This window comes from Phocoena sinus, chromosome 3, assembly GCF_008692025.1.
Source record: "Phocoena sinus isolate mPhoSin1 chromosome 3, mPhoSin1.pri, whole genome shotgun sequence".
Lineage (NCBI taxonomy): Eukaryota > Metazoa > Chordata > Mammalia > Artiodactyla > Phocoenidae > Phocoena > Phocoena sinus.
In genome coordinates this window covers 2,875,264-2,896,022 of record NC_045765.1, presented here as the reverse complement: position 1 = coordinate 2,896,022, position 20,759 = coordinate 2,875,264, and the positions used below count along the sequence as shown (strand labels likewise).

Sequence of the window (20,759 nt, the reverse complement as noted above, 5' to 3'; positions counted from 1 at the left end):
AACTCGTCTCATTTCCATTACAATGTCTTTTGGCCCCAAGGATGATAAATCGGGTTTGATTTGGGTTTTTTTTTCTTTTGCAATTTGGTATAGGCTGACGTCCTTTTAGTGCACGTCGCTTTTTTTTTTTCCCCTCCCACCCCCGCGCCCAAAGTGCACATCGCTTTAAGCCCATTGCAGACAGTGGCTTTTTTTTTTAATATTTTTTTTTTTACAAATTGGTTTGTTAACACCAAAATAGTGGCTGGCAGTTGAATCAATACACGAAAATTGTATAGTCCTAGAAGGATAATAATAGATTAATAAAGTGAATGAAGGGCTAAGCGCAGGAAGATTGTAAATATCTTTGAACAAGAGATATTTGATATAAAACGATACATACTGTTTGATTCTATTTAGATGCAATATAAAACAGGCAAAATTATTGTATACTTAGGTAATGAAACTAGAGGGAGAAAGGAAATGACCTTTAAAAAGGTAGGATATTGGTGACTGAGCGGGCAGGTGGCTCCCCTGACAGGTCATCATAACTACTGGGATGTGAGGTGTAGCCGCAGCCTCTCTTTCTTGTCCAGTTTGTGATGTCATGATGTTTATTTTGTCATATTTCTGTCGAGTGTACATTTTATGCATTTTTCTGCATTGCGTTTTCAAATATAAAATGCTGTGACATCATCGATATAACTCACCATAATACCACATTTATAAAAAGCTATCTCAAATAATCTCAATGCATGGATAAAAAGTGTTTTATACTATTTAACATCCATGACAAATTTCTTACTAATTTAAGAATAGATGAGAACTTTCATAATCTTTTGAAAGGCATCTTCAAAAATTTTTTTTCATGATAGAAAGTACATATAAGTAGTCAAATGTCACTTATTCAATAAAATTGCATACCCATCACCCCTTTAGCAGTTTCCTAGATAGCCTAGCTGGTGCCAGGAGAAATAGGTATTTGAATTATAAAGGAAGAAAAAAAGTATCTTGTTGCTGAAACAGTTGTGCATATAGAACCTCATGGGGGTAACCATAAAAACGAAAGTGATTAACAGGTTTTCAGAATGCAAACAATATAAAAATAAACATCAATACCTTTCTAATCGTTACCAAAAAGAAGTTGAGTGTATAACTTAAAAGGTAACATGTCCAAAGGTAAAAATGAAATGATTCAATTATCAAAATAAGTCTAATTGGGCTTCCCTGGTGGCGCAGTGGTTGAGAGTCCGCCTGCCGATGCAGGGGACGCGGGTTCGTGCCCCGGTCTGGGAGGATCCCACATGCCGCGGAGCGGCTGGGCCCGTGAGCCATGGCCGCTGAGCCTGCGCGTCCGGAGCCTGTCCTCCGCAACGGGAGAGGCCACAGCGGTGAGAGGCCCGCGTAACGCATAAAAAAAAAAAAAAAAAAAAAAAAAAAAAAGTCTAATTAATGAAACATATAGAGAGAACCATATGCAAAACATTTTAAATTATATTGAATGACATCAAAGCAGACTAAAATAAATGGAATGATGGAAAGGGTTCTAGGAAACGAGAGAGCCATGTCACCACGATGTCAATATTTCACAAAGAGCTGTGTGGTTGGTTTTTTTTATATGTATACATTTATTTTATTTATTTATTTTTGGCTGCGTTGGGTCTTTTTTTAATATATAAATTTATTTATTTATTTTTGGCTGAGTTGGGTCTTTGTTGCTGTGTGCAGGCTTTCTCTAGTTGCAGTGAGCGTGGGCTACTCTTCGTTGCGGTGCGCAAGCTTCTCATCATGGTGGCTTCTCTTGTTGTGGAGCACGGGCTCTAGGCGCGCGGGCTTCAGTAGTTGTGGCGCACGGGCTTCAGTAGTTGTGGCTCGCGGGCTTAGTTGCTCCGCGGCATGTGGGATCTTCCTGCAACAGGGCTTGAACATGTGTCCCCTGCATTGGCAGACGGATTCTTATACACTGCGCCACCAGGGAAGTCCGGGGATAAGGTTTTATTGTCCAGAATACATTAAAAACCTCACATATCAGTAACAGAAATGCAAACAACCCAATTAAAAAAACAACAAAGGACTTGACCTGCTGGAAGTCAAAGACACAGTCATATATTTTCAATTTAATGCATCAAAATGACATACTGATATTTTACATGAAGTTCACCAAAGATACACTGTCCAGGTAAGCATGTACAAAGCAACCCCGTAAGTAACCATGACCCTTTACAAAGTTGGGAAAGAATGCTAATCTTCTAAGAAGCTACGTTGCTAGGATCAAAAGAAAGGAAAAAAAAAAAAGGTTCTTTATGGTTGAGCAGGCATCCCATCTTTGAGGAGGTCTGGTTAATATATAAGGCAGATACTCACTGCCCACTAAAGGGGAGGGAGGGAGGAGGCCAAAAAGGACAGAGAGAAATTTACATAATTTTATTGTCCTGCCTCAAAATATACATTGTATTTCATAAAATGGATAAACAAAATATAGCCTGTACATAGGATGGAGCAGTATCTAGCCATAAAACGGAAGAAAGCTCTGATATGCTGCAATGTGAATGAACCTTGAAATTATTATGCTGAGGAAAAAAGCCAGACACAAATGGCCAATATTGTATTATTCCATTTAGATATATAAAATGTCCAGAATAGGTAAATCCAGTGAGACAGAAAGTATTTTAGTGGTGATCAGGAGGTAGGGTTATCATGGATATAAAATAACCTTATAATTTGTTTTTTTAAATGAAGATATATTTCACATACTCTCACATACGTTCACACTTTTAAGTGTAAAACTCAGTGGCTTTTTGTACATCGCACAGCTGTGCAACCATCGCTGTACAATCTGAATGAGGAAATATAGACTTCTACATTTCAAAATTCACTTGGACTGACTAAAGCCTGATCGGACACAAATTTCTTTGCAGTGTAAAATGCACACCTGAGAACGGTGACATTTCACACCTGTGTATGTGCTGAGGCTGCAGGGAGGCTGGGGCCTCGGGGTCCGACTTCCACGGGGGAAAGGTCCCTGGCTTTTGGGTTGCTGATCTCAAGCCCCAGAGGCAGGAAGCGGGGACGAAAAGTGGGACCTCCCCGTGTCAAGGGTCACACTTCAAAACCTAGCCTGACCCTGCCTTGCACGTGTTGATGTCACTGAGAGTTTTGTTCTTAACGGGCACATTCCCCCGGTGACTTCTCCCCGGTCAGTGTCCTAACTCCGGAGTTCACGAAGCCCTGTGTCTCGTCCTTTCTCATCCTCACTCCGGATATGGAGCGATCCGCGGGGAAACTGAATCTGGACTTCCAGGTGCTGGAGGAGGACACAGGGGAGCCGCCCAGCTGCGAGCAGATGCGACAGGGACCTCCTGGCTGGGAGCGGGTTCTTGCACGGAGGCCAAGTCCCGGGCTGGGGAATCAGCGACGCGTGTCCCTGTGGCCTGTCACTCGGGGCAGAGGCGGGGCCTGGTTGAACTGTCCAGTCAGCGGCGACTGGGCGGGGTCCCGACAACCAGCCAATCAGGGTAGGAAGGGACCAGGAGGACTGCCCGTCGGGGCGGGGGCGGGGCAAGGGTTACCGTCCAATCAGGGCTCGGGCCCCGGAGCGCCGTCCAATGAGGGCGGGCGACGGGCGCGTTCCGAGCCCCTGGAAGTTTCTCTCAGCCGTCTGCACGCTGGTGCGAACTTGTCCCGCGCGGCCTTAGGTGTCGCGTCCCCGTCGGTCTTACCTGCCCAGGTCGGAGGGTCGCCTGGAGGACTCTTCAGAGAACCCGGAAGGAGGCGGAGATGGTGAGTGCGCGGCCCGGGGCCCGAACAAGGAAAAAGCTGCTTCGAACTGGCCGGACCTGCCGGAAGAGGCAGTCTGGCCAGGGTCTCCCCGCGTCCCACCCACCCCCATGTCCAGACCCAATTCTGCCCCTCGGCCGCGGGGAGGGGACCCGGCTTCCAGTCCCGGGGTCCCAACTTGACTCTCCCCCTTGGCGGCGGATTGGGGTCCGGGCATCCGGACTGAGCCCTTGGCGGAGTGGGCTTGCGAGGGAGGAAAGGACAGTCAGAAGCTGGGGGCGAGGGAGGTCATCCCTGGATCTGACAGATAAAGTCAAGCCCGGACTTGGCAAGGAGACTAAATTGCAAATACTGTTGCGATAGCGCCGAGGTTCGGATCTCAGAGATATGTCAGCCTCTCCAACCGCGCAGAAAAAGGCTTTTTCTCTTCTGTGTGAGGAGGGAAGTTGGGCGAGTGAGGGCGGTGCGCGGACTGCGGGTCAGTGTGGCTGGACTGAACAGGGTCCCCTGGGTCTCCTGTTCTCTGGAGAAGCTGACCAGGGGCTTGTTCGGAACCTCAGTGCTGCTCAGGTGTGGGGCCGACCCAGCGTTCCCTCCTCCTGTGGGGAGGGAGCCTGATGATGTGCGTAAGAAATGGGACGGGGAAAAGTTGGTGGAGCCCAGATGTGTGAGTAGGTCAGGAGGACCGGACCTCCTAATGTCAAAGGTCAAAGTCAAACTGGCTCCTGCTTTGTTATAAAGCAGAAATTAACACACCGTTGTAAAGCAACTATACTCTAATAAAGGTGTTAAAAAAAAAAACACCAAAAAAACTGGCTCCTGCAATGCCTGCAGTGGTGTCACAGAGCGTCTTCGTTCTTAAAGGAAGGGCACAGATCCACAGTGACATTGCCCTCCATCCGTCCCCTGACCCAGGAGTTCCCCAGGTCCTCCTCTATCATGTTCAATAATAATCAGTATTTAGGCTGCAAAGAACAAAGCGGTTTATTTGGGGGTCTTAAGAATTTCAATTTGGGGTACACAGGTTCTGGCAAAACCAGAGTGTTCTGGGGAAGAGAAAGAGTCAGGAGTTTGTAAAGCACAAGCCACAAGGTTGTTAAAGTTGTCTGGCAGAAATTATGATTGACTCTGACAGACGCGGAGGAAAATTCAAGTAACCATTAAATTAAGAAGAAAGGGAATTTTATTCGAGCCAAACTAAGGATTATAACCCAGGAGACAGTCTCTCAGAAGCTCTGAGAACTGTTCCACCAGTTAGAAGTCGAAAACACAGTCATGTACATTTTTGAGATGAAAGATCGTACATCAAAATAACATACTGACATTTCACATAAAGTTCACCAAAGATACATAGTCCAGGTAAGCACGTACAAAAAGAGTAGTAAGAGAGAAGTTACATTGCTAGCCTCAAAAGAAAGGGAAAAGTTTGATCTTTACGTTTGAGAAGGCGTTCCCATCTTTGAAGAGGTGTGGTTACCGTGTAGTGCATATGCTTAAACACTAAGTGGGGAGGGAGGAGCTCCAAACAGACGGAGAGAGAGCGTTTTATGTTAAAATTTACTTGTGCTTTCTCAAAGTATAAATTTTATTTCATCACACAGGGAAGGAAATATTTGTCCTTAAGGGATAGGCTGTCACGAGTTATTTAGGGGAAGGGTCCAATAAGTATCTTGACTTTCTGGGTCATTGGGCAGCTGTTCTGGATGCCTGCGTTAAGTCAGTAAGTGGTCAAAAGTTCAGATTCCATCTGGGCTGAGACCTGCATAAGCCCCACTTCCTCAGTGGCCTCCTGGCTCCATTTTAGAGCGCTCTCTTAGCAATACTGACTCCATTTTGATTTTCCTTTCACACCTGTCCCCTCGTGCCCCAGCCCTCGGACTAAAGGGCAGGGGCAGCCCTGGACAGGTGGGGATACTAGGAGGGGAGACTGAGTCAGCACTTTTCTGTTTAGGAGAAAGGGTCTGCAAGCTTTGGGCTGATGCTCTGTGGCCAGGAGCAGATTCTGCGCATAGCCCAGGATCCTGGCGGCCAGGTGTGGCGTCCCATAGAAAGCCAGGCGGTAAAGGGCTGAAGGCAACAAACGGCACTTCCGCCCTGCTCCGCCACGTGACCTACAGCTGGCCCTTCTCTCAGAATCAAGCCTGCAACGTTGTCAATCAGGGCCTGAAGGGGGTCCGTCCAATCAGGGCGCGAGGGATCGAGCCTCATCCAATCAGAGCTGGGGGCGGGCGCATTTCCCCCCTGCGGGGACGTCGCTCTACGCCTCCTGGGAGTCCAGCGCGCCACATGGGGTCCAGGTGTCCACTCGCTGTCCCTCTCACCTGCGCGGACGGTCGGGCCGCAGGGCCGCAGAGAGGACACCGTGAGAACCGAGAGCAGGGCTGAGATGGTGAGTGTGCGGGCCATGCGCTGAGACCAGCCGGGGCTCGTTCCAACTGGCCGGAACGGGCCGCGGGCCCCGTCTCCCTGTCCGCAGTCCGCACTCAACTCTTTACCCTCACCCACGACGTGGGTCAGGAGTCCTGTCCCATCCACGCACAGGGTCTGGGCGCCCTGATCTGTTCCTGGGCCGGGAGGGCAGGGGGTGGGGTCCGAGGGAGCACCAGCGGAGCGGACGCTCAGGCGCTGGTGGGGAGGGGACCCGCCCTGGACCTGACAGATGAAGTCCAGCCCAGACTTTTCAAGCAAGGAGCCTGTATTGCGAATGCTGTTGCGATAGCGCCGAGGCTGGGATCTCAGAGAGGTGACAGCGTCTCCAACCACACAGCAAAGGGCTTTTCTCTTCTCTGTGAGGCGGGTGAGAGCAAGGCTGTTTTTCAGGATCGGGGCTCCCTGTGGTCAGCGCATTCTCGGCCCAGGTCTGCAAGGGCTTGTTCTGCAGCTCATTGTCGCTTGCGGTGGGGCTGCGGGTGAGGGTGGGGTTGAGGTGGGGGAGAAACCTAAAATCAGGGGCCTGTGGGTGAGAAGCCTGATCAAAGGTGGGCTGAGAAATAGTCGTTGACCTTAAAAATAAAAATCAGCTGTTTACCAGCAAAAATGGGTTTATTTGGGAACAACAAAGAATTGCAATTTGGGACAGACAACGAATAGTAAAAGCCATATGCAAGTCCAAGGAACTTATTTACTGGAGAGAAAGGATGGAGTTGGGAGAGGTTATAGTACTGAAGCAACTTCCACTGGAGAAAATGGAGAGTTCAGGGTGATGCTGGTTTCTCACTGGCTAGCTGCTGGGGTAGCCAGTTTCTTGAGAAGATGCCATGCATGCACATCTTTTCCTGTTGTGGCCTGCAATTGGTGATTCTTTCTTGTTTCCATTTGTTCTGTTGGGGTCTCTAATTAACACTTGTTCCTGTAACTGACGTCACGTGGTACTGGCCGAGGCTCCCTCTTCTCCCCACCAACATCTTTTTTAGTGAGTTTTCTCTTAATTTTCACATGGCCACTGAGAATACTTGGTCAAGCCTGTAGCATGAAATAATCTAAACTTCAAAACAAGAGACCTTTATCCAAATGAGTTCCTGCAGGGGGAGCCTTCTGTTGCACCAGGCACAGGGGGCTCTGCAGGAAGGGGGACATCTGACCCTAAGATCTGCAAGCGTCTCAGGAGTTGGGCAAAGAGTTTCTTTTACACAGAGGCTTAAACACCACCAGGAGGGACCAGGTGTGATGCTCGGATAGCAGATCCCTGAGGCCAGCCTGTCCTTAGGGGTCTGTCGGCTGGCTGCGGTGAGGCCAGGTCAGGGGGAAGGAGAGAAGCTGAACCAAAGTTTGGCCAACAAGCATTTGTTCTGCTTGGCCAGTGGGGGGAACAGTTCCGCTAATCACTGATGAGGTGGAGATGGGACTTTGAGGGGACTGCGTCTGGCCTCATCCTGGATAAACAGGGGGCCTCCGTGTGAGTCTTATCTGAATCAGGTGGGGCACGGGGGCGGTTTCTTGCAGCCTGCCGTTTTCCAGGAGAGCAAAGGGTGGGGGGGTCCTTTCACCTTCCATCTAAGTTTCCAGGAGCACAGGGCTCAGGGAGGGTTCAGCATTGTCCCCTGACACCTGTGAGCTGCCTCCTCTGGGTCCAGCTCAGCACTAATAGCTTCCCCTGATCCAGCTTCCGGTTTCAGCAAGTGTAAAATTCCGCATTCTTTCTGCCTGGTTTCTTCTCCTTAGTGAGGGTAGTAAGCGTCTCAGGTCTTTGCCCTTTCCTGCTGACTTGTATTATTCTGGGCCTTTGGGCCTTAACCAGAGATGCCTCTGGGGAGAAGTGTCTCAGTACAGAAAATGTTTTCTCTTCCATTAGAATTTCAGGAAATGCAGGCAGTCCCACCCCTTCGTGTGAAATGGGTGGACATACTGATTAAAAAGATTCATAGGAATCATAGTGACTCTTCCATGCAGGGTGCAGAGTTCTGACACTGTCTGATTCTTGTCTACTTCCTGTTATTAGCTGGTCAACAGAGATGAATGGAAATTCTGTGAAATGTGACCAGTGCTACTGAGACTTGCTCACTTCTGATTAGATGAGTTACAGCTCGTCATCATGAGGATATTAGTGAACTGATGCCTGTCTTCTGAAAGGGATGAGCAGTAACCAGTAGCTCAAACCATAAAAGTGCCCCAGAATTTCCCTAGGTGAAGGAAGGTGGCCTTGGGTCCTGCTGTCCACCCTACCCCACTCCTACGCCGGTGGCCTCCAGGCCATAGAACCACCACAGAAGGATCTGTTTGTGGCATGAGCGTAGGGGAGGGGATCCACCTGCAGGAATGCTAGGGGTGGTTTGTCCTCTGAGGTTCTGCTGCCCTCAGCTGTTCCCTGACCTTTGCTTTTGGCTTCATCCAAGAGAGTTGATGCTCTGAGTGTGATGTGTGCACCCTGAGTGAGTCTGTGAAGGTCAGGCGTGGAGAAGGCTCCTTGAGCTCAACTGCTATTGAGAGGGTTGATGAATTGGAGAGTTTCTCTGGGTCAGAACTTCAACTTGAGTGTTTCCTCCTGGGTGAGAATTGAGACCCAGAAGGAGGGGGCATTTCCACACTGAGAGAGGCAGCACAGGCGTGTGGAGCTCTGGAGCTCGGTCCCTCCCCCTGCCCTGGGGGTGCCCAGCCAGGCTGTGTGTCAGCAGGGGGATCCCAGCCCCCCAGCTCGGATGGCTTTGACCTTCTGACTTGGGGTTTCCTTGTGCACCGTGGGCAGCAGGCCGCTGATCTGAGCGGCTCACACTTGGCTGCTCTTCCCCTTTGTTTCTTTGATGGAATCTTGTGTCATGTGACTCAGCGTGAGTACTGAAGACTTTTGTTCCGTTACTTGAAGGTGTAGATATTTATTCCCTTGGTTGGCTGGTAGCACTTCTCAGTGAGCGGCCCCCAGGGTGCCCATCATCCTGGTTTTATTTATTTATTTATTTATTTATTTATTTATTTCCGTACGCGGGCCTCTCACTGTTGTGGCCTCTCCCGTTGCGGATCACAGGCTCCGGACGCGCAGGCTCAGCAGCCATGACTCATGGGCCCTGCCGCTCCGCGGCATGTGGGATCTTCCCGGACCGGGGCACGAACCCGTGTCCCCTACATCGGCAGGCGGACTCTCAACCACTGCGCCACCAGGGAAGCCCCCTGGGCTTTTTGTTATTCTTTGCAGCTTTATGTCCTTCATCACCAAGCATCATTTTGTTTGATTTTGCTTCTGCTGAATTTGTAATAAGTGAATATGACCCGTACCACACAAGTAATGCCACACAGAAGGCTTCTCTGTGGTTCTCAGCCCCAGTCTGTTTCACACGTGCTGGTTTCAGAGGTCACCTGATTATATCCTCCATCCAGTCGTGTGAGGCTTGAGTTGTCTCATGTTTAATTTTGATTTGTCAGCAGCGCCATTAAACTCCTTGATTTTGTCTCCAAGTGCCAGTGCAATATAAATTTTGTACATGTGGAAGGAAAATTGTAGGATTGTAGATTATGGATATTTTCAAAATACTAGGAAGTGTGGATGGAGGACTGGAGACAAGTGTTTATTCCACGTCATTTCCAGCAGATGGAGATTTGGAAATTCCAGCTTAATTTTGTTCATCTCAAGTGTGTAAAATGGATCTGCTTGTGATTGTATATTGGTCTTTACTGATAATCATTGAGTCTGAGCATTTCTTATAAGTGGTGGCTCATCTTCTGTGAGATAGTTTTCAGTTGTTTTCTCACCTTTAATTCTTTTGTATATTTATTGATTTTTATGTGTTATTTACATACACTGGACATTCATCTCTTTTCATTTCTAGGTATGGCAAAGATGTTCTCCCAAACTGTGGGTTATCATTTCTTTTTTTTCTTTTTTTTAATGTTTATTTATTTATTTATTTGGTTGCACCTGGTCTTAGTTGTGGCATGCGGGCTCCTTAGTTGTGGCATGCGAACTCTTAGTTGCAGTGTGCATGTGGGAACTAGTTCCCTGACCAGGGATCGAACCCAGACCCCCTGCATTGGGAGTGCAGAGTCTTAACCAGTGCACCACCAGGGAAGTCCCTATCATTTCTTTTTATTCTACACTTCATGGACAATTCTCAACTTTAATAGACTTGAACTGAATTTATCCACCTCTTCCGTTGTAGCTCTTTTTTCTTTTCGTGTATAGGAAAATTTCCCCTACTCTCAAGTCATGAGTGAGTTTGCCTGTAACTTCTCAACGTGTTCTACTTTCTTCTTTCACAGTTAAGTTCACAGTGAGTTGGTTATTGCATGTGCAGTTACTAAGGAAAAAGATTTCTTATTCCCCTGTAAATACCCAGTGATCACTGCCCCTCAGGTCAAAGTGTCATCATCTGGCCCCTGCCCAGCAGCTTACGCTCTGGCGTTGATCCACTTGACAAAAACAGGTGGGCCTGTTTCAGTGCGCTGTTTTTCCACTGGTGTATTTGTCCATCCCTCTGTTAACACCATCTTGTCCTAATCACTGCAGTTTAAAACGCTTCAATGTCTGTTATGGAATATCCCACCACCTTGTTCCATAGAAAATTTTGGCTATTTTTCGAAATTTGTTTTCCATTTCAGTTTTTAGAAGTAGTTTTTCTTTAAGTTCAAACAAAACAGAATCAAACCATCCCCAAAACAAGCCAATTTTAGATTTAATGGAATTTTCTTAAAACTCTTAACCTGTTCGGGAGAAGCTGACATCCTGGTCTCTTTTCTGTGGATATGCGCCATCCCTTCATTCATTTCCTTCTAGGATGGTGTTAGTCAATAATGTTTTGAAATTTTTCCATTAAATTGTTTTATATTTTTTATTAAACATATTTTAGAAAGAAAGTTAATTTTAATGACAATTAGTTTTAATTATTTATTTATTTATTTTTGACTGTGCTACGTGTCATCTTAGTTCCCCAACCAGGGATCGAACCCATGCCCTCTGCAGTGGAAGCTCCAAGTCTTAACCACTGGAGAGCCAGAGAAGTCCCCTAATGACAATTAGTTTTAAAAGTCTATGTTAAGAAAAGTCTGTTTAAACTTTTACATTTCTACTGCTTGTTTCTTTTTTTTAAATTATTTTTTAAAATTGAAGTATACTTGATTTACAGTGTTGTGTTAATTACTGCTGTATGGCAAAGTGATTCAGTTATTTCTTTTTTAAAATATTCTTTTCCATTATGGTATGTCATAGGATATTGAATATAGTTATCTGTGCTGTACAGTAGGACCTTGTTGTTTATCCATTCTCTATATAAAAGCTTACATCTGCTCACCCCAACCTCCCACCCCATCCTACCCCCAACTCCCTCCCCCTTGGCAACCACCAGTCTGTTCTCTGTGTCCGTGATTCTGTTTCTGTTTCAAAGGCAGGTTCATTTGTGTCATATTTTAGATTCCACATATAAGTGATATCATATGGTATTTGTCTTTCGCTATCTGACTTACTTCACTTAGTATGATAATCTCTAGTTGCATCCATTTTGCTGCAAATGGCATTATTTCATTCTTTTTTATGGCTGAGTAATATTCCATTGTGTAGGCATACCACATTTTCTTTATCCATTCCTCTGTTCATGGACACTTAGGTTTTTTCCATGTCTTGGCTATTGTGAACAGTGCTGCTATGAACATAGGGGTGCATGTATCTTTTTGAATTATAGTTTTGTCTGGATATATGTCCCAGAGTGGGATTGCTGGATCATATGGCAGTTCTATTTTTAGTTTTATGAGGAATCTTCATACTGTTTTCCACAGTGGCTGTACCAATTTACATTCCCACCAACAGTGTAGGAGGGTTCCCTTTCCTTTTCTCCATACCTACTCTCCAGCGTTTGTTATTTGTAGACTTTTTAATGATGGCCATTGTGACTGGCATGAGGTGGTACCTCACTGTAGTTTTTATTTCATTTCTCTAATAATTAGTGATGTTGAGCATCTTTTCATGTGCCTATTGGCCATCTGTATTTCTTCTTTGGAGAAATGCCTATTTAGGTCTTCTGCCCATTTTGGATTGGGTTGTTTTTGTTGTTGTTGTTGAGTTGTATGAGCTGTTTATATATTTTGGGGTTTTTTGGTTGTTTTTTTTTTTTGCGGTACGCGGGCCTCTCACTGCTGTGGCCTCTCCCATTGCAGGGCACAGGCTCCAGAGGCGCAGGCTCAGCCGCCATGGCTAACAGGCCCAGCCGCTCCGCGGCATGTGGGGTCCTTCCAGACCGGGGCATGAACCCGTGTCCCTTGCATTGGCAGGCAGACTCCCAACCACTGTGCCACTAGGGAAGCCCTGTTTATATATTTTGGAATTAAGCCCTTGTTGGTCGCATCATTTGCAAATATTTTCTCCTGTTGTGTAGGTTGTCTTCACTCTCCTCTATTAATGATTTTAAAAATCAAGCATGTACGGCAGATCAGTATTAGAGAGATTTCTGTGTCTGTTATTACCAAGAGCTCAGAGTGAGAAATATGTTTGAATACTTGAAAAGACTCTGAGCAGAAACAAGACTTGAAGTGTGGTTTTATGATAAACCACTCAGAAAACCTCAGTCATCCAATACTAAAAACACAGAAGATAAACAGACATTTACTAAACTCATTGTCTCCAGCACATGACACATGACATATTAAGGCATCTTTTGCTCCCATCCTGGTATATGTAGCAGAACAACAGGTTTTAAATAGAAACCAGCACTTCTGCTCAAATACATTGGGCAGATTTTTTTTTTTTTTTTTTCGGTACGCGGGCCTCTCACTGTTGTGGCCTCTCCCATTGCGGAGCACAGTCTCCAGACGCGCAGGCTCAGCGGCCATGGCTCACAGGCCTAGCCACTCAGCGGCATGTGGGATCTTCCCGGACTGGGGCACGAACCCGTGTCCCCTGCATCGGCAGGCGGACTCTCAACCACTGCGCCACCAGGGAAGCCCAGCAGATTTTTAAAAATATATTTTCCAATTCTACATACCCTGAAAGCTCTCATGGTCAATCACATCTTGACCCAAGGCAGCCCAGCAGTGTACACAGATATCTGTTTACTAAAGAGGAACAGTTCCCCATTGAACAATAGGAAGGAACTACAAAGCACATAATGTATAAAGTTCCAAGACTGGTATTTCAATTGCTTTCAAGCAATTTATGCCTTAGTGATGAGGAGATAGATGAGATGATTGAAGGTGAGGGTCCATTCATATGGATCCTGCAGGGGAATAATTGTTCATTGGTATTTTGCTCCATTGGGATGAGAGTTTGAAAAGCACTTCATATTTCTTTCTTTCTTTCTTTCTTTTTTAATTTATATTTTTGGCTGCGTTGGGCCTTCATTACTGCACGCATGCTTTCTCTAGCTGTGGCGAGCGGGGGCTACTCTTTGTTGTGGTGTGCGGGCTTCTCATTGTGGTGGCTTCTCGTTGTGGAGTACGGGCTCTAGGCACATGGGCTTCAGTAGTTGTGAAACACAGGCTCAGTAGTGTGGCACTCAGGCTCAGTAGTTGTGGCTCATGGGCTGTAGAGCACAGGCTCAGTAGTTGTGGCATGCAGGCTTAGTTGCTCTGTGGCACGTGGGATCTTCCCGGACCAGGGCTCGAACCCGTGTCCCCTGCATTGGCAGGCGGATTCTCAATGACTGCACCACCAGGGAAGTCCTGAATCTATTTTTTAAACAGCTTTAGTTGACATATAATTTATGTACCATAAGGTTTCCCTGTTCAAAGTGTAAAATTCCAGGGTGTTAGTATATTTACAATTGTGCAAGCATCCTCATATTCTGATTTTAAATCATTTTTATCACCCCAAAAGAAAATTTGTATCTGCTGGCAGTCACCCCTCATCCCAGGACTTCACCCGCCCTTGGTCTAGGCAGTTTATTAATCTACTTTCTTTTTCTTTTTCTTTTTTTTAAAGGGAACTTTATTTTTATTTTTTAATTTATTTATTTTTGGCTGTCTTGGATCTTCGTAGCTGCGCGGGCTTTTCTCTAGTTGTGGAGAGCGGGGGTTACTCTTCGTTGCTGTGCACAGGCTTCTCATTGCAGTGGATTATCTTGTTGTGGAGCACGGGCTTTAGGTGTGCGGTCTTCAGTAGTTGTGGCTCGTGGGCTCAGTAGTTGCAGCACACAGGCTTAGTTGCTCCGCAGCATGTGGGATCTTCCCGGACCAGGGCTCGAACCCGTGTCCCCCTGAATTGGCAGGCAGATTCTTAACCCCTGCACCACGAGGGAAGCCCTATTAATCTACTTTCTATCTCTATAGATTTGCTCATTCTGTGCCTTTCATATAAGTGTTATGTGGAGTCTTAATGTTCTTAAATTTTCTTGGTTTTGTGCCACCGATCAGTACAACATTCCTCTTCTGGCAAATAATATTCCGTTGTGAGATTATATTGTGTTTGCTTATCCAAGTCACTTGATGATCTTTTGATTTGTTTCCACTTTTTGGCTGTCATAAGTCATGCTGCTGTGAATATCTGCGTATTAGTTTTTGTGTTGGTGTTCGCTTTCACCTCCTCTCTTGGGTAGATAGATACCTAGGGTGGAATTGCTGTGTTATGTGGTGACACTGTCTTTATCATTTTGAGGATCTGCTGGACTGTCTTCCAAAGTGGCTTCACCATTTTACCTTCCCATCAACAGTGTGTGAGGTTCCAACTTCCCCACATCCTTGCCTGCCCCGCCTTGCCTTGTTTGTCCATCTTATATCCATCCTGGTGGGTGTGAAGTATCTGCCTGTAGCTTTGGCATTTCCCTGATGAGTGTCGTCCAGCATCTTTTCATGGGCTTATTGGCCACTTGTATTTATTCTTTGGAGAAATGTCTGCTCACATTATCTGTCCATTATTTATGCATTATTTGTTTTTCTCTTGTTGCCCTTTATTTTTTATTGTTGTCCTATTAGTTTTTTAAAATGTATTTAAAATACAAGTTTCTTATCAGGTGTGTGATTAGCAAACCCCAGTCGCAGACTCAGGCGAGGCAGCCTTGCCTTCTTTGTAGCTGATGTATTTGGAATTTTTTATAATTTAGATTGTCAGACTATATTTTGGATTAAAATTCTAATTTATAAAAATAATTGCTTGCTTTGTATTTCAGGGGTCTGATGTCATCCATATTGTCCTAAAGATAATAACTAGGTGTTTTTTTCTCTCTGCTTAAGTCTCCTTTGGCCCTATTGCCGTCAGATCCTTCGACTCTTCTTTGTGGAACATTTTCCTCCATTTCTGGGCACATGATTATCTGAGAGGCTCTGCTGGCTTGACAGATCCCTCAGGAAACAGGCCTCTTCTTACCCCACAGCTGTCCCAGGCCCTGGGCCCTGGCCTGCGTCTGTGCCCTCGGTGTCCACCTCATCCTGGCAGGGGGTCGTGTCTGCCTCTGTTGGATATGAGGAGACTGGCCCAGGCTTTTACATGCTTTTCAGTCCAGGCGAGAGTTCTTCAGATGCAGCGGCCCTGGAAAATCAGTGTTCACGACCTCCTGACAGTCTGCTCCTGCTTGGAGTTTCAAGGAAATAACTTTTGACCAAACCAAGTATTCATTTCCTTCTTATCTGAATGATGATTTTATTTTCAGTCTTTACCACCTCAGGTTCTGCTCTCTCACTAAAAATAATTTTTTAAAAAAATTGAAGTGCAGTTGATTTACAGTATTGTGTTAGGGGACTTTCCTGGTGGTCCAATGGTTAAGACTCCGAGCTTCCACTTCAGGGGGCGCAGGTTCAATCCCTGGTCAAGGAGCTAAGATCCCATGTGCTGGGTGGTGCAGCCAAAAAGTTAAAAAAAAATAAATTGTGTGTTAGTTTCAGGTGCACAGCAAAGTGATTCCCTTATACACACACACACACACACACACATATATGTATGTATATATCTGTAGTCTTTTTTTCCAATATTTTTCCATTATAAGTTATTACAGTATATTGAATATAGTTCCCTGTGTAAATCCTTATTGTTTATCTATTTTATATTTGGTAAAAAACAGTTCTTTTTAGACATGTGTCTATAAGTCTACGTCTGTTGTTGCTGTTACACGTTGCTTCAGTCTCCAGCACTTAGCATCACTGAGTAAAATGCATTTGATTGACTTGTGTGTGTTCATTTCCCACAAGAGTGTAAGCTCAGGAGTCCTAGGAATTGAGTCCGGTTTCCGACTGCCAGCCTCCCCATCCTCCCACACATGGGGGTGAAGAGGGAGCCTTGCTGACACGGAACCTGTGGCTGTTTCAGGACTCGGTGGTCTTTGAGGACGTGGCTGTGAACTTCACCGCAGAGGAGTGGGCTTTGCTGGACCTGGCTCAGAGGAAGCTCTACAGAGACGTGATGCTGGAGACCTTCAGGAACCTGGCCTCCGTGGGTGAGGACGGCTTCCTCCCTGCACTTAGTCTTTGGGGAACAAATATTTCTTACAGTGTTCTTTCTTACTGGAACCAAGGAATAGGAATACGTTGAAAAACAGGCAGACGTGGTCCCCACCTTTATAGAACGAACCTAGAGTCAAATAGCTTTTCCATGACTGTAAATATTGAATTGATTTTTATTGCTCTTGATCGGAATCCTGAGGCTCCCTAATTGTGTAAATGTGAGCGTGGTCTCCAGTGTTACTTTGAGGCAGTGAGAGCAGCGTTACGGTTTTCACCCTGTGAAAGTTACACTGTGATCAGTACACATTTGACCTGATAATCTTGCTGCAGTTAAACCCAAACTCACCCATCCTCAATGACATGAGGACCAGAGAATCGGCCCATCTCATGGAGGGCTTGTTGTCCTCCATCCTCCCCCTGAGAAGCTTTTCTCCGCGAGCAGGACAGCAGCCACGCACCGTCTGATCTCCTAGTGGCAGCTGGGTCACTGGAGATAGGCTTCCTCTAGGGCCTCTGTGCCTGCGATCACCAGGAGGGCACACCTCTCTGGAGGAGCAGGTTCTGTATCAGGGAGAGATATTTGGACATAACTGTTAGAAACATGACTCTGTCTTTGAGAAGGTGACGTTTGTCATTAACCTGGCTTCCCTGTTGGACTTTTCATCCATTGTTGCCCGCTTGAGAAGTCTTTCTGTAGCTCCTTTTATAAAGGGAGCATTTGGGAATGTGCATTTTGCCCAGTTTCTTGCTACTTTGCTTCTCTGGTAATATTGATCTCGACATCAGTCTCCATTCTTTTTGAGGTATTTCTTAGTGGACAAGCTGCCATTTTGACTCATTTTCCCTACCATTGCCAAAGTTCCAAATAGATGAGGTCTTCAGAGTTTTTCTTTGCTTGAGTGATAAATTAGGTTCTGGACCCAATTGCATCATGTGTGTACCTGTGTGTTTGTGTGTTTAGGCCCCTCACAACTGGTCAACTCAATTCTGACAGCATCTACCCATGGTAGCCTCAAATTCCACAGCTTAAGCGTTCGGTCCTACAAGACTCACCCCTGGTCTTCACCCGCCCTCATCTGATGCCAGTTTCAAGCTCAGGTTGTTACCAGTACTTGTGACCAACTGACTATAAATGAGAGAGATTCCCGTGACCCCCCTCCTCAGGTTCAATTAATTTGCTAGTACACTCACAGGACTCAGAGAAACATTTCATGTACTTTATCACCAGTTTATTATAAAAGGATATAACTCAGGAACAGTCACATGGAAGAGATGCATAGGGCAGTATATGTCAGAAGGGCTTGGAGCTTCCATGCTGTCTCCAGGTGCCAGTCTTCCCATTATCTCCATGTTTTCACCAACATAGATGCTCTCTGAACTTCTTTTTGCTGGGGTGGGGGAGGTTATGGAGGCTTTATTACATATGCATGATTGATTAAGTCATTGGCCATTGGCAAGTGATTGAAACTCTGGCTCCTCTCCCCTCCTCAGAGGTGCTGGGGTGTCTGGAGGTGTGAGTGGGACTGAAAGTTCCACGCTTTAGTCACATGGTGTTTCCATTGGCAACCAGCCCCCATCCTGCGCTGCTTTTCAACAGTCACCTTCATGAATATAAACCCAATTGTGATGGAAAGGGCTTGTTATGAATAACAACACTTATTTCACCCTTCTGACCCTGAAGCATTTTCAGGAACTGAGAACAGGAGATCAAATATTATTCCATTGCTTTTATCACTCAGGAAATTCCAAAGGTTTTGGGAGCTGTGAGCAGGGAACTGTGGATGAGTACCTGATTTATGTGAGAAGTGTATGTTGGTCATCTGAATGACCAAATATATATGTATATATTTCTTATAAATCACAATATCACACATATATCCTTCCTTCCTTTATAAAACTATTTGACATTTTTGAATCAACGTATGGAAAAAAAGTACAAATGGCCTCTTTCCTTTATCCCACCATTTCTTTCCCAAGGATTTAGTTATGTTACCAATTGTTGCAGGTTCTTGCCCTCAAGTTAAAACCAGTAGATCCAGTGCTCATTGGGATATTTTGGAGACTGGACTATGCAGTGAAGAGAAAGTAGTAAGATTCACAAGAAATGATTCCTGCTCTTTTTTGGGAGAAAACTGGACATTTCATAACATGAGAGATCAGCGTGTAACCCAGGAGAGGCATTTGAGGTGAGTGGCACTCCCACAAGGAGAAGGGGGATCTCGGCAGAGTGTTAGACTCACTTGAAATTAAATAAAAGATATAAACCTAGGTAAATAATTGTGTACTCACAGAGTTTTTACAACACAATACTTTTATAAATGTGATGTAGACATTGAGCATCTGAAACTTAATTCAGTAGGAAATTTCAATGATCAGGAAACCCAATATGTAAAAAACACTGAAAGTTATGGCTCTGTTTGAGCCCTCAGCTGGAGCATTAAACTTGTTGAACTTTGTCACAATGCAGAGAGTGCCAAAAACATGCCAATTCAGTGCACATGGCAAATACGTAGTCAAAATAATCATTAACATCCATCAATAAATTATTAATAAAGAAATCATTATTATTAATCCCTAATACTGTGCTTCCTACTTTGAACAGAAATCATTTGGTGGAGAGTCTCTGTGAAGGTAAAGAAGGCCATCAATGTCTAGAAACCCGGAACCAGCTTACACATCTTACTGTGCATAAGGGTTATCTGACTGCAATTCAGCCCTGTAAATGCACTAAGTGTGGAAAAGCCTTCAGGGATTGTTCTTTCCAGAGGAATCAGCAAAGATCTCACACCAGACACAAACCTCATCCATGTGAAGAATGTGGGCAAACCTGCACCTGTGTCTCATGCCTGAATCCTCCTGGTGGAACAGACATTGTAGAGAAAACTGACAAACGTCAGGATGATGGGAGAGCATCTAAGAGATATGTGAAAAGTTACAGTAGCAAACAGTCTTTAGAGTGTAAGAAATCTAAAAAATCATTCACTTGCCTGTCATCTGTCCAGCGACATGTGAGAGGTCATTATGGACAGAAAATCCACATGTGTGAAGTATGTAGAAAATCCTTCAGTTACTATTCCCAGATTGCACGGCATGTGAGAACTCACACTGGAGAGAAACCCTATGAATGTAAAGAATGTGGGAAAGCTTTCACTCGCATCTCACACTTCCGAGAACATGTGAGAATGCACACTGGAGAGAAACCCTATGAATGTAAGCAGTGTGGCAAAGCTTTCAGTTGGTGCACTTACCTTCGAGAACACATGAGAACACAAAGTGGAGAAAAACCCTATGAATGTAAGCAGTGCGGCAAAGCCTTCCCCTATCTCAAATCCCTGCAAGGACATGTGAGGATCCACACTGGAGAGAAACCTTATGTGTGTAAGGAATGTGGGAAATCCTACAGTTGTCCCAAATACTTTAGAAAACATGTGAGAACACACAGTGGAGTAAAACCCTATGAATGTACAGAATGTGGGAAAACGTTTATTACTTCTTCATCCCTTCGACAACATATGAAAACACACAGTGAAGAGAAACCCTATCAGTGTCAGCAGTGTGGGAAAGCCTTCAGGTATCTGATATCCCTACAAAGACACATGAAGACACACACTGGTGAAAATTCTGAATACAAAACTGTGGAGAAGCCTTCTTCTCCCTTAAAACCTCATTGTAAATGGAAGCAATCACATGGAGTGAAATCTTATGAATGGAAAGAATGTGGAAAAACCTTCAGCACTTCACTTATTTTGTAAATGAAAACTCAGGGCACAACAGAAATCTTTTGTTATAAACATGGTTTTTCCTTTGTAAGTGCCTCATCCTGAATAGGGATCCCAGTGTATTAATTTCTAGTTCGTGTTGCTGATCTGAACACTTAAGATAATTAATTATCCCTCCATGTCCCCTTCATCTGTACCTCATATAAAACTTATCTCGTTTCCATTACAGTGTCTTTTGAACCCAGGGATGTTAAGTGGTTTTTGGTTTTTTCAGGTGCAACTTGGTATAATTTTAGATGAAAAAAGTTTTGATTCTTACGTCCCATTGTTTTCCTCATATGTGATCATGAGACCTGTATTGTTGAAATGTCTTTCCTGGTCTACTGTTACAGATACTGGAATTTTCTGACTCAGTGTTTACCCTCCCCTGGAGTATTAAACTGAAAGGTATGTCTTTTCCATGTTTCCTTGTTGCATATATGTCCTCACAGAAATTAGTAA

At 45.1% G+C, this 20,759-nt stretch overlaps 1 protein-coding gene across 1 annotated transcript; it reads left to right on the top strand.

Annotated features, from left to right (window-relative positions):
- Nucleotides 1-3,241: 3,241 nt before the first annotated feature.
- On the top strand, nucleotides 3,242-20,715 carry LOC116750590 (zinc finger protein 77-like). The gene is made up of 6 exons (XM_032625421.1): nucleotides 3,242-3,494; nucleotides 3,707-3,841; nucleotides 5,943-6,145; nucleotides 16,406-16,532; nucleotides 18,545-18,725; nucleotides 19,142-20,715. The coding sequence occupies exons 1-6, from the start codon at nucleotides 3,242-3,244 to the stop codon at nucleotides 20,289-20,291; spliced, it is 2,049 nt and encodes a 682-aa protein (XP_032481312.1). The 3' UTR covers nucleotides 20,292-20,715.
- Nucleotides 20,716-20,759: the final 44 nt, after the last annotated feature.